At 46.0% G+C, this 13,478-nt stretch overlaps 1 protein-coding gene across 4 annotated transcripts in view; it reads right to left on the minus strand.

Annotated features, from left to right (window-relative positions):
• Positions 1-3,088: 3,088 nt before the first annotated feature.
• Positions 3,089-13,478, minus strand: part of ENC1 (ectodermal-neural cortex 1) — an 11,343-nt gene continuing 953 nt past the window's right edge. For 2 of the 4 annotated variants that reach the window (XM_006775439.1, XM_006775440.2), the window contains exons 2-3: positions 8,835-10,649; positions 3,089-4,819 (exon numbers count right to left, since the gene is read on the minus strand). In XM_006775439.1, the coding sequence (XP_006775502.1) occupies positions 8,867-10,636 (1,770 nt within the window). In that variant the 5' untranslated portion in view covers positions 10,637-10,649 and the 3' untranslated portion in view covers positions 3,089-4,819; positions 8,835-8,866. Of the gene's footprint in view, positions 4,820-8,834; positions 10,650-11,131; positions 11,198-12,225; positions 12,598-13,478 lie in introns of those variants that run through there. The other 2 variants (XM_006775441.2, XM_006775438.2) reach the window with 2 other exon arrangements.

The following is a 13,478-nucleotide window of genomic DNA, read 5'->3' on the forward strand; positions in this document are numbered from 1 at the left end:
TCCCTCTTACAGAATAAACACTCAGATTTAGATATATTGGGGGTATTTCTCCCCATGTTTAAAAATGACAGCTGAAAATTATTGAAAGCCCATGATGTGCCAGGCACTGAGTAGGTGCTTCCTCTTAAATTTATGATATTATTAAATCTTTCTATTGATAGCCGAAACCGGTTTGGCTCAGTGGGTAGAGCGTCAGCCTGCGGACTGAAAGGTCCCAGGTTCGATTCCGGTCAAGGGCATGTACCTGGGTTGCGGGCACATCCCCAGTGGGGGATGTGCGGGAGGCGGCTGATCGATGTTTCTCTCTCATCGATGTTTCTGACTCTCTATCTCTCTCCCTTCCTCTCTGTAAAAAATCAATAAAATATATTAAAAAAAAATCTTTCTATTGATAGAGAATATTAATCATCCTTATTTTACAGAAGCTGAGGCTCAGAGATGCTAAGAAACTTCTCTCTCCTCACCTCCACTGGTTGTGAGAATTAAATGGGATGGTAAAGCATGTCCTTAGTATAGTCCAGAGCACTCTGTACTCACTCTGTCGACAGGGCTATTACTGAAAATGGCCCTTTGATTATCCACCATCACAGACCCTATGCAGCAGTTGCCCATCCAACATCTGTTCTCCCTTTCATCCTTACAAAATCAGTTTCGTGTGAGGTGGCAATGGGCCCCATTTTCCTCAGTCTCCCTTATTTCTTTGGAAGTTCACGTGGTCTAGTTCTGGCCAATGAGAGATCATGGGAAGTCTCCTAAGTGGGCCTTTTGGGAAAACTATTATTGTCCCCCCAAAAATGGGCCGCATCTGGCACATGCCTTTTCCCTTTTGTCTGTCTCCATCCTCGCTGCCTGGAAAGCACAAGGAAACCATCAAGCAGAGCTGCCGTCCTGCAGGCGTGAATACCAAAGGCCCATGTCCAGGAGACCAAAGAGGAAAGAAGATCCCAGGCCCCCGATGGCCCACTCGGGGTCCTGCCCCAGCCCTGGATCACCAGCCTCCAAACGGTTTCCCCACTGTGCTTAAGCCACCACGGCCAGCTTTCTACTACGTGCCGCTGAAGGCAATCCAAACTAATACAGGCACTGTTTGGGTGATCTTTCTGAATTAAATAAAATTTCCAAATGAATGGAAATTAAGAATTTGAAGTATGTTCTTTCCTTCAACCTGTCTACACATTTCAATGGAGATGACAAAGAACTCCAGAGAATGAAAGGTTGGTTCCCAATGGTCTCTACATGAATCGTTCTCAGTCCTTCTGAGAAATAACATCAAAGCTTTTCCTGAACATCTGAGGGTCCGACTCCCAATTGCACTCTCCCTTCTTCCCCGTCACATGGTGTCATACATGGTGTCACCAACAGGCTTCCCATGGGTCCTCAGCTTCATGCGCTTGTGGTCTGAGGACACGTGTTCCCAAGGCGTGGCTCCAGGCCAGCCTCACCCAACACGGAACTCAGCAATGCTTCCGTAAAACCTGAGGCATCTGTCTGTCTGGCATCTTGGTCAAACGTCAAAGGCCTTACTTGCACTCAGCCTACTTGTGAGTTCTCCCCGAGTTCTAATCAGGTAGTTTCTTTTCTACCCCAAAAAGATGATGCCCAACATTACTCTGCGTGTTAGAACAGCCAGGGATCTGACCCAAGTGATAAAGGAGCATCTCACCGTGACACAGTGATCACAAACAAGGTGGGGCAGAGGCTTCATCAGCTTTAGGCTGAGCCAGCTGGGATGGCGGCTTTCAACTTGGAGGAAGCTAAGTGTACCAACGGGGTTAAACTGGTGGTTCTGTGCTGTTATGGGGAAATAATATGTCCACATTTCCTCTTACTTTAAATGATTTCTAAGGCAAGGTCAGATGAAGAGGATTGAACTCCAGTCAAAATATAATCCACGAGGAAGACAAAAATTAAATTCCTTCTAACATAAAGTGAGCTGCCTTGATACTGCATGGTACATGACTTTTTATATTCTAAGCTATGAATAACCCATATTTTGCCCTGCTTAAAGAAATATCCTAAATGGCGAAAGTGTTTCATTATTTAACGTGTAAAATTGCTTTACTAAAAGTATGTGACTTGATGGTGAAATAAAGGACACTCAAAAATATTTGAAATAATCCTTCTTTCGATTAAACTAGAAAAGGTGCACATTTTCAATGGCTACAATTAGATCATATTCAAATAACGATATACACACACAATGAAGAGAAAATCTCTAATAATTTATTTGACCTTCAGTTTCACATTGTGAAAAAAAAATAACAGTTTTACAAAACCTCAAAAATGTAGTAGCAAGAAACAAGTACATATGAACATGAACACTTCACTTCTTCAACTTACACAGAGTTTTGTACGTGAACCACATACTCAATAGCCGCGAGAGGGATATTATTCAGCTCTAATCACTCTTATTCAGACAGGTGTCAGGCCCAGAGAAAAGGGGGCTACACAATTATACCAGAAGTGGAAGGCTGCCCTTTGTTATCCGTTTCCACAGCAACCCGTCCACAGAATGAGAAGAACCTTCTCTGTCTTATGCCAAGGTTTTTGTGTGCACTGTGCTGTGAATTGTATTTGCTTCAAAGTGTGGGACGCTTCACAGGGCGAGAATGGTCAAGTAGTGAGCCCAATGCGCACATCAATCCAAAGAGCAGGAGTCCAGAAAGTTCCCTGCGGGCTGGGGGCCCACCCCGACCACGGCTCCCTCTGGCTCACACACAGTAATTAATAGAGGATTCAAGGACAGACCACAACTCTGAAACAGCTGTAGAAAATTCATCCTGCTTTCAGAAGCCATGCAGCGACACACATCTCAGCCTATTTGCATCATAAACTACAGAGCTGTAACTGCTACAATACAGTATAACGCCACCGAACTATGCATGCCGCCATTGTACAATTAGACATTTGCATTGCTTACAACACATCTAGGAGCGAAAGACCGCCTGCCGGAAAGTACTGTGATGCTTTTATTCCAACGGCTCATTTATTTTGGTCCAACTATAGCCCACGTACTCATGGCATGGACGGACATGTACAATTAGTCTAAAGTTTTCAGGTGCAGAGAAATGTTAAGGATTTATCTGTCATTAGACAATGCAAACACACTCACAATGTAAAGGGTTGTTATCAGTCTTAAACCTTATTTCTTAAGTACAGTAATGTGAGAAACATCAGTGAAAGCAGTGCCAGAGTTACAAACTCCGGCCTTCCCCAGACACCTCTGAGGAAGTGCCTCTTTGAGTCTAATACTAACACCTATCACAGCACATGTTTGGTTTAGTAAACAAGCTCACAAACTAGCAAAGAATGTATTCACAACCAATTCCCAACTATCCCGGAAAACCTCAACAGCGGCTGCTGCTCACAATCGTGTGGTGTTTTGTAACCAAATGTGTCACTTTTGTGCACCAAAGAGTTCTTTCAGAGACTTACCTGCAGGTGAGCACTAGGGCATACACTGTACCAATGTTCACACTTGTCTTGGAGAACTTGTCACCCTCGCTGAATTGTTCAGCAAGAATAACAACGAATCCAGGTCCAGCAAATCGGGGGACTGAATTAACTTACGTCGGTGATAATGCAGTGTTTCCCCCGTTAACTGTGGTGATGGCAAGGCCTTCTCGCAGGGTAATAAATAAATAAATATATAAACTTTGGACTATGTCTTTACCTGTGCCCTATATACAGAACTATTCCATAGAATTTTCCAGGATTTCAGGATATTACACAAAGGGGAAAAAAAACACACACACACAAAAAACCTGCGAAGCGATTTGGTCCTTTCCAAATTTCAGTAGCCAAGACTGAAAGAGGTGACGCAGGTGGGAAGAGAGGGGGTGGAAAGAAACCTTCCATCGCCCCAGGAGCCATCAGCATGCCCAGAGCCCATGAGGCCCCATGAAAAGTTGGCGAGTCTAAGAAATGTGACCTCCATGCCTTCCCTACCTCTGGGGTGTAATTTAAGTTTCTGTTTTGTAATCCTTCCCTGTCTTGACATTTACAAAACCCCTCCCCTTCCCATCCCACCCTCCAGTTATATTGCAAACTGTAACTCCAAAGTTTTCCTTTTTGTGCAGCAGAGCACATCACAACAGCCACGAAAATTGTGCAAAACATACAACCATCACACACGTCCACACACGTGAACACAACTGTAAGCACTGTTTCAGCATGCAGGCATCACACAATAAATAGCTAAATCTAGAACACACTTCTTACCAGCCCGGGGAAGGTTTAAAGTCACTTATAAATAGAAGAGATCGTCTACCAACACCTACCAACAACGCCCCCATTGTTCGGAACCTTCCCGGGGAGCACAGCCCCTCGGAGGCTGGCCGAGCCCAGGGCTCCTCTCTGCAGCCAGCGCCAGCTTCCCTCCCGGCCCTCCAGCCGGCTTTCCATCTCCAGCAGCAGCTGGCGAGGAGGCTTCAAGCTTGCTCCTCAGAGAGAGGTGACAACCATTTCAAATTTTACACATAAATGGTGGAGCCCATGGAAATCAGACGCTGAATATGGTACAGCACGGAAAGGCCCCGGCTTTTCTCTCCCTTTGAGGGGCTGATTAATGCTGACATTAATCCACAATTACAAGACAAGGACTAGATCACAGGTTCATTCATTCATATTTAAACCATGTGCTACTTGCACTGAAAATCCCACCCCTCCCCCACCCCCTCCTTCATGTCCAGTTAGAGCATTTACAAGGTGCAGCCAATCGTACAATCCAGGTCTTGTAGCAACTTCTTTTCCTTTTTTTTTTTCTTTTTCTTTCTCTTCATTAAAGTTGGCCTCTCCAAAACAGAAATCATTTCTTGAGCTAAAACAGAGGGAAAAGATTTTTGTTAGTCACCTCAAAATCTAAAAAAAAAAAAAAAAATTAATTAAATTAAAACTCAGGACAGAGCTGGCCAATATTGCTTCTAAAGGTCTTAATTACATGTTCAGTAGGAACTGTGCAAAGATATGTGAGGTGCTTGTCATAAATGCACACACACATGCATGCATGCATGCAGATGGCTGGCCCGACGGACACAATGGTGTCCAAAGAAGGGCCCTCACTTCTGTCCTAAACATGTATATTCAAATTCAAACCTATATGTCCAGGTGCTGCTATCCGTTGCCATCTTCTGCTTCCAACACCTGCAATTCCTCTCCGTGGCAAAACAGAGCCACCGTGCAGCAATCGCCAGAGGGTCAAAGATTCCTGTGCAAACTCTCCTTTGCCCATTACCGAAAAGGATTCCAAATTCAATTTATTCACCATATAGACGGCAGACGTATTAATCCTCTCATTTAAATGCATCTCTGCTATTCATTATGGCAGAAATCAGTCTCGCTTCTTTTCGTATGACAACATCCCTGGCTTCAATAGCCCAAGGCTGGCGTTTATTCTCAAAATGCATCAGTCCACACTTGGGAGGCACCAGCTCTGGTATGCAGTGTTATCACCTATGGAATCTACCAACGTCAAGTGTGAATACAATCAAGGTGCCACAACCAGGAAGCCTGCACTTTCATGGGAGCTGGCGTTTCCTCGCACCACCCACCCTCCCCATTCATTCATGTCTAATTTGATACAGGGGAATTTTACAAGTGGTGCGTCTTTCACAGGCTCACCCTCATGAAGCCCATTTCCAGCCCTGGTAGGAATCTGCATCCCGACTGCTATCACTCTATTGACAAAGGGAACTCAGGAGGGGCCACTCATTACTTGCATTAAATTCTTCTTGCTTTTGTGTGTTTAGGGCTCTGATTCATCTCTTTAGCTGTTTCTTTAGGCAGTTTCATAACAGTGATTCAAGCTTTCAAGGCATTCTTTAGACTAAGGTGTCATGCTCCTACCCCCACCTCCTTATAATCTATATATCAACATCAGGCCAAAAGAATGTATCTTGAAATAATATAAAATTTCAAGATGTTGCCTACTGAGGGAGCACGGGGGTGGGGGGAGGAGGGGGGGGAGGAACTACCAAAAGAAAAGGAAAACTCTAAAAAGGGAAGAAACAAAACAAAGCAAAATCTAAATGCTCTGAGGTTGGGGCCACACAGCACCATGAAAATGCAGGCTAATCAAAAGTAATTTCCTCTTTGTCCATCCCACTCGCTGTCAGAGCAGCAGGAGTCAGTTAAAAATCTCCTTGATGGATGAGCTTTCAGACCAGGGCAAACTTTCTGTTAGCACTGTATTCATTCCTTTAACACCCCCATTTGGAGAGCAAAGAAATGTCCGGAAGTTTTTGCGGCTTAGGACTGGTACCTACACAGCACCTCTTCTCACTTAAGTGGTTTAACACTGTCTGCGTGCAGTAACCTTTAGCAATTTAAACCAACGCCCTCCCTGTGGGAAGCTGCAGGGGTGGCTCTGATCAGGCCCAAAGGTGACCCTGGCGCTGTCACATTTCGTTGTTATATGCTGGACTCTGGCTGGTAGCACCAAGGGTGAAGATGATGTTATTTCACCTAGAACCTAGCACTCTATTTGCTCCGTTTCTTTGGGACCAGAAGTGTGTGGCAGGGTTCGAATGTTCGGGACAGGATGGATTCAAGCGTCTGCATAGGATGGATTCAAGCGTCTGCATACTCTGGGCTGAGAAAAACGAGGCACCAAAAATGAAGTCTAAAGAGAACAGGAGTATAATAGTCAAAGACACCTCATTTTCCCACCACACACCAAGCTAATTCCATTGCCAGCTGAGGTCTAAATGGATGGGAGGAAAGAAACCTAAGACTATTGACGTGGACACTGAGTATATGCCAGGCACTGGGCTAGGTATTTTCGGGTCCCCCACCCCGTTTAGCAATTTACCCAAGCCTGGACTGGGAACAGATCTTAGGGGAAGTATAATGCAAACCACTCATTTGACAAAGGGGCCAAATCCAGTAAGGTCCAGACTCCAGCGGAGAGAACCAGAACCAGAATGCACATGTGATCTCTTTCTGCCTCAGCTTCCTTACCTTGCTCCAAGGGTGCCAACCATTCCACCAGTTACCATTTTGAAGCACCGCCACCGCTGGCAATTTTTATGGCTCCCCTGTGCAAACAGAATCGGTTCTGGACTAACACCCAACTTAGTGTGCTGTTAATTGATGCTTTACCCTCGGAGGTTCTTAAAACCAGCTTTAGAGGTGAGTCATGCGTTCGTATCACAAATGAAATAACCACTTTCAGAGCATTTGTTTATTCAGGATTACTGAGATGCCAGCACGGCTGCAAAAACCAGTTTGGTGTGGGACGCTGTGGGCCAAGTCGCTCCCCAGAGCGGCTCCTGACTGTGCCTGCGCCTCTGAAGGAGTTTCATTCCGAGGAAACATTACATTGCTAAGAACTCTACTAGCTGGAATAGGCTGGAGGAGATGACTGCAGAAATGAAATAAATAGAAAGATTAAGTGTGAAAGCGAGGCCAGTTTTCATGGTGTTTTTAAAAGAGCGGTGAGAGATGAGGAAAGAAAAGACAAATGAGTCAAAACCCCACTTTGCTTAGCTTGCCACGACCCCTAGCTTCTTTTTTTTTCCTTTTGAAAGTTCCCTTCAAAGGTGTGAAACCTGCTAGAGAAAACAGAGCCAAAAGTTTCCAAGTAAGGAGTTAGTTCTCTGTTGTAGTCCCGCCAAAGCAGAGTTTTAATTTTATTCTATTATTAGTAATTGTAATGAATGAGCCCATGAATCGCCAAAACAAATCAACACACTGTGTGCTCTGTGCTGCCCGTAGACCTGCCGAAGTCGTTCCTGGGGCTGATCCTAAGGCTGCCTAACAGCAGCAACACGGCCATTAGCTTGCGAACACGGAACTGTGTAGGCCTGTTAATTATTTGAGCCAAGAGTATTATATACTCCTAAGTACACAAGACAACCATTATGTACTCAGATATATGACACAGAAACACAACTTTTTTGGCGCTGACAATAGGGTCAGCCTGTCTGATTAACTCTGAAAGGCTGCTGCAAGAGCAGTTTAGATGGCTCCGAGTGTCCACACGTCAGACCAGCGCACACAATGCAGGTGCAGCCTTTTACAGGGGCAGACCTAAATTTCCCTCCAGAGTTAACAAATTTGAGAAAAAATTAAATAGCCTAATAAATACTTTTGGAACTAAGAATGAATTTAAGCATTGCATTTTTCTTAAACCATATTTCATTCCAGAAAAGGGTTTGAGGAAGTAAAACTTCTATCAACAAGTATCTCCTGGGGTGCCACCGATATGGAGTCAAGTGTATGAAGCGGCAGTTCAGCATGATGCTCGAGCGCATACGCTCTGCAGTCAGGCTGCCTGGGTGCGTTTCTGGACCAAGTCTCGCGCCTACTAAGCTCTATGACCTTGGACTCGATGACTTAACCTCTGTGCATGAGGTGTTTTCATCTATGAAGGGCTCTAGTAATAATATCTCACAAGGTTGCTTTGAGGATTAAATGAAACGATCCATGTGAACACAGCCCAGCTCCAGACACACAGCGAGGGCTCCCCCGATACGAGTTGCCATCATAAACATAGGTCAGGGTTTCTCAACCTGGTGCACATTGGAATCACCGGAAACTTTCTAAAATGCTGATCCCCGGGCTCCACTCAGATCACATGAAGCCAAGTCTCTACGTTGGGCAGCTTTTGCAAAGCCCTTTGGGAGATGCTGAGGTGCAGTAAAGGCTGAGAACCACTGGCTTACGTATGTTAGCTGTGGCCAATACAAGTGTCTAAGTTGTGGGATACAAGTCCTTCTATTTTTATAGTTTTTGGAGTACTTCTATAGGATAGGCTATATGGACCATGCTTCACTCCACATGCAAACTTGCCAGCTCGCTTAATTATACGCATACTTACAACTGAACTGGCTTACCCCGTGCTCACTTTCTGTAAGATGCACTGCGCTTAAGAAGGCAGGTGCTTCCAGGTGCTGACAAACGCAGTCGGGATCAGGGAGTATGGGACTGTGGTTATGCTGTTCCACACATCCAGCGTTGGATCGTAGCAGTCCAAAGTTTTGCATCGCTGAATGCCAAAGTACCCTCCCACCACGTAGAGTTTGTTTCCGGAGGCCACAGCGTGACAGCTCATGCGTTTTGCTGTCACGTCTCCCACCTTGGTCCACTGGTAAGTCTCACTGTTGAATTTATAAGCAGAGCAGGCGGAGAACTCTGTATCTCCCCCCATAATAAAAATCTGGTTACCCAGCACAGCTGCTGCCGTGTAACGCCAGGGCTGGGGACAGGTGGCCGGCACCGTCCACCTGTTTTCACATTGATCGTAACACTGGACCTTGGGGAGCTTGTCATGACTGACGCTGGTACCTCCGAAAGCAAACAGCTTGAGCTTAGCGCTCACTACTGCTGCATTGCTGACGCCTTCTCGGAGTGGGGCCACCATGGTCCATTTGTTGGTCGTGGGGTCATAATGTTCCACTTGCTTCAGAGAGACTGAGGGGGAGGCTGGGAGGCAGCCGGTGGCGGCTGTGTGCCCCCCGACCACATATAAGCAGTGCTTCAGTTCGGCAGAGCCGTGGCCAAACCTGGCTACCAGCATGGGGGCGGCTTTGGACCACTCCTCATGCAGGGTGTCATAAACCCAGACATCTTTCGAGACTCCGTTTTCAGAGCCCCGGCCCCCAGTAATGTACACTTTGCAGCCAATGGCGCACGCACTGAACTCTTTTCTTGGGCTGGGGATGTCGGCCTTAGGAATGATCTCTTTGGCCTTCTGGTCGACGAGGTACAGCTTGTCACACATGAAAGTCTGCCCTCCCAAGAGGAAGAGGGCATGGCCAGTCTTCCGAGGCCGGGCGCAGAGGCTGGTCACCACGCCATCGTTCTGCAGGATCTTCAGCTTGCACCTGATGGCCTCCTCCACAATCTCCTTGCTCTTCCTCTGCTTGGTGATGAGCTCCTCCATGGCCACGTTCTCCATGAGATAGATGGCCGGCAGGAGAGCCAGCCTCACCGTCTGCAGCAGCTCTGGGAGGTAGCAGTAGCGCTTCTTCAGGTCGTAGCTGATCCAGTTGATTGCAGACTCGTACACGAGCCTTTCATCTTCCGTCTCCAGCTCTTCGCTGGACAAGAGCTGCACGACCATGTCCTGGGGCAGCTGGAGGAAGTCTTCGTTCTTCCGGATGGTTTGGAAATTGCTGAGACACATTCTCCAGGAGAGCTCGTAGAGCTTGGTGCACTGGTGCGCGTCGGACAGCAGCAGCATGCCCAGGCAGTTGGTGGGATGCAGGTTCTTTTCCAGGAACTCAGCACAGGCATCCCGGATGTCTTGAAACTCCAGCATGTCGCCAGCTTCCAGGAGCGATTCTGCGTTTTCTTCATTGATGATGACCCGGGAGGAGTACGCGTAGTCGAGAAGCAGCTCCAAGACTTCCGGGTGGATGGAGTTGTCGAAGTTGACCTCACTGTCCTGGCTCTCCTTCAGGCCGCCACTGAACATGGCTTCAAAGTAGCGGCTGCAGGCAGCCAGCACCGCCCGGTGGCAGGGGAAGGTCCGATTCCCCGCATGGAGAAGGACATCGGTGAAGAGGCGCTGCTGCCGAAGAAGGTTCAGGTGCGTGAGGACGCTGTCGGCGTAGGACGACTTGTGGAACAGGTAGATGTTGATGGAGCCGCTGCTGGCCCTGGACTTGCGGTTCTCATGCACACTGACGGACATTTTGTTTCCACTCCTGGAAAACAAAACCAAACCACTGAGGGGTGCTCCCCATGTGTGAAACAGCAGAACAAAGTAGCGACCCTTTTGGACAAAGAAAACAGAACTGTTTTGCGGTTAGCTCTGCTGCCTCCTGTTCTGAATCATGGATGGCCATTCCTGTACCCAGTCAGAGACAACTACCTATAAGGAGAGGCATTCATGGCCATACTGTTGAGCTATTTGAACGATACACTGTTTAAAAAAAAAAAAATCACTGCTTGAAAGCAGGTTCATCTTGGAAAACCTGACTGCCGACTTTCAGGACATTGAAGTCCTTGAGAACTGTACGTCAGCATAAGCCAGGAGGAGCAAGGTCTCATTCTCCCAGCTCCCTGTCCCTGTCCAGCTGATTCACTGCGGGCCACTTCAAATGCCAGGCCGCCAGCTCTCGTAACGCCAGGAGAGGCACCAGCTGTAATGCCCTGTGCAACATAAAGCCATGCGTAAAACAAATACCTGCTAATTAATTCCATTAAGAATTCCTTTGGTAAGATCCGGTCTCCCTGCAATATACAATAAGTAGCAAATGTAGTAACATTAAAGTCACAGGCTTAGGCAACCTCTCCAATGATAGGATCCCTATTTAAAGTTACAGATCATTTCCAACCAGACAGCTCTACCAGGACAGAATCCTAAAGGTGGCCTAGTAGACACATTACCATATATTGATCAGCAAGCTTTAGAGAAAACACAGAATAGCGTCCGACCACAATCACCACCCGTCTTTCTTGCTCTGGACAGCTTCCAAAATGAGGGTTTAGGCACATAAAATGAAGAATATTTTTTAGCATACTCATGAGTACTGTTTTTCTGTTCTTCCTGCTTTATATCAATTCTTGGAAAACCAGTTGCAAGAACAAAGGAGCTATCTGTCCCTCTCCTTTTTTTTTTTTTTTAATTTGGTAGTGGATCACCAGGACCATTCTTATGTATCTGCTAATGCGGCATCTGCAAATAGGGATTTCGAGATGTAAACATTGCCTTATCTAAATCAAAAATACACACATACACACACACACACACACATACGCGCGCGCGTGTGTGTATGGACTATACATGCACGTGTATTTTGCCAACCGTTGTTAATTTCGGGCCACCCTAGAATTTATTTGCTGACTAAAGTGCTCTTTTCCTCAGTATCTAAATTGAAATGATAGCAGAATCTAATGCTATCTTTGGCTTACTCCAGTAAGTAAATTGTAGGCTAAAGATATAGGAAATCCCTATCACCGATCTTCAAAAATTGAATCACATGCTTAAAACCACACACACACACACATACACACACACACACACACACACACCACTCTACCTCTCTTTTACTTCAAAGGAATAAAGGCTTTAAGCACCTGCCTGTCAGAGGATTCCTAAGGAAGCTGTTTATTCCAGGCGAGTAACCTGGGTGGTTACAGTGTCTCTTCCAAGCTCAGAACAGCCAGTCCTTACAGCACAGCTGAAACCCGCGGCCTGCTTACTTCCTTCAACCATGCAGATATTTATGTTTAATTTATATCCCAGGAATTATGAATAAATGCAAATGAGTAACTTACCCAGATACTAAGCTGCCACTTCCCTGACCAGCTGTGTCACAGAAAACAAAAGCAGGTGCCTAACTTGCCCTTAACACACAGGCCACATACCAGGAGGTGATGCAACTTGTTTTCCTTTATTTGCAGCATGTAACTTTTCATTATGATAAACACGGCTCGGTGGGAGAAAAGCAGCAACCAAGTCCTGGGCTCTGGTGTTACAAAGACTTTACAAACACCCATTAGTCTCCTATTAGTCTCCTAGATATAACAAATGGGAAGGAGCCAAGTTTCACCCCCACCTCAAGCCAAGCCTCTACAAGTCTAGTCCTTTTTCTCACCAGTGTTCAGTGCTGCAGAGAACAACCGGTATGATCCCATGTGAATGCACCAGGTTTCCACAGAGTTAAAACATCTATTAGTATCACTGAAGCTCTACCACTGTAGCTTGTCATTTGAATTAGTACATTCCCTCTGAAGCACGTTGAGGAAGATTTTAAGATCAAAAGATGCTATAAAAACTTACAAAAATTCCAAAAGAGTAGCTATAGCTTTGGTGTTTTTAAGCAAATGCTTCCAAAGCAACCTCCATTCAGGCTAAGAGCAAATGCAGCTCTGGCTGAAGAATGAGGGACCTATACACAAGGTGCATAAACACCAGAAGCACATGGGGCAGGAATCCCAGGAGCCCAGGGCACGTTTCCCTGAGCATTAAATACCTGATCATGTCAAACACGACTCACAACCAGGCCCACACTTAAGAAAACTGAAGAAGACCTTAGGATCTGCATCTTTATGCATCCCGTGTTGATGCACCTGCATTGTCCAGGTTGGCCCATAAAGCCAGAGGAAGAACCTAGCCTGCCATCGTGGATAACATCCAGATAGAGAAGCATGTCACAATCAAAACCTAATATCCGTGCAGCAATATTTGATTAAAATAAAAGGTATACCTGAAGACCCACGGGGAAAGCTGCTTTCTGGTTTAAAATTAGCAAAGACCCAAATATCATCAGGAATCATTTATACAGTCACTAAGCACACCTTCAACATAAAATGAATCATCCTTCTGGCATTTTCTAAGCCCCCAGAGAAATATTTGCATGCCAACTAAGTGTCCAAAAAATGCACACATATACTTAACCTGCACCTACAAAGACGATGAGAAAAGGGCTGCCATGACCCTGAACATCAAAAGGGCTTCTAGGTACAGGAACTTCAGTTCACTTAAAGCTCCTGACCCCGTGCTCTCTGCCTCCAATTCTGTGTCCGTT

The sequence above is a fragment of the Myotis davidii genome, unplaced genomic scaffold, assembly GCF_000327345.1.
Source record: "Myotis davidii unplaced genomic scaffold, ASM32734v1 scaffold44, whole genome shotgun sequence".
Classification (NCBI taxonomy): domain Eukaryota; kingdom Metazoa; phylum Chordata; class Mammalia; order Chiroptera; family Vespertilionidae; genus Myotis; species Myotis davidii.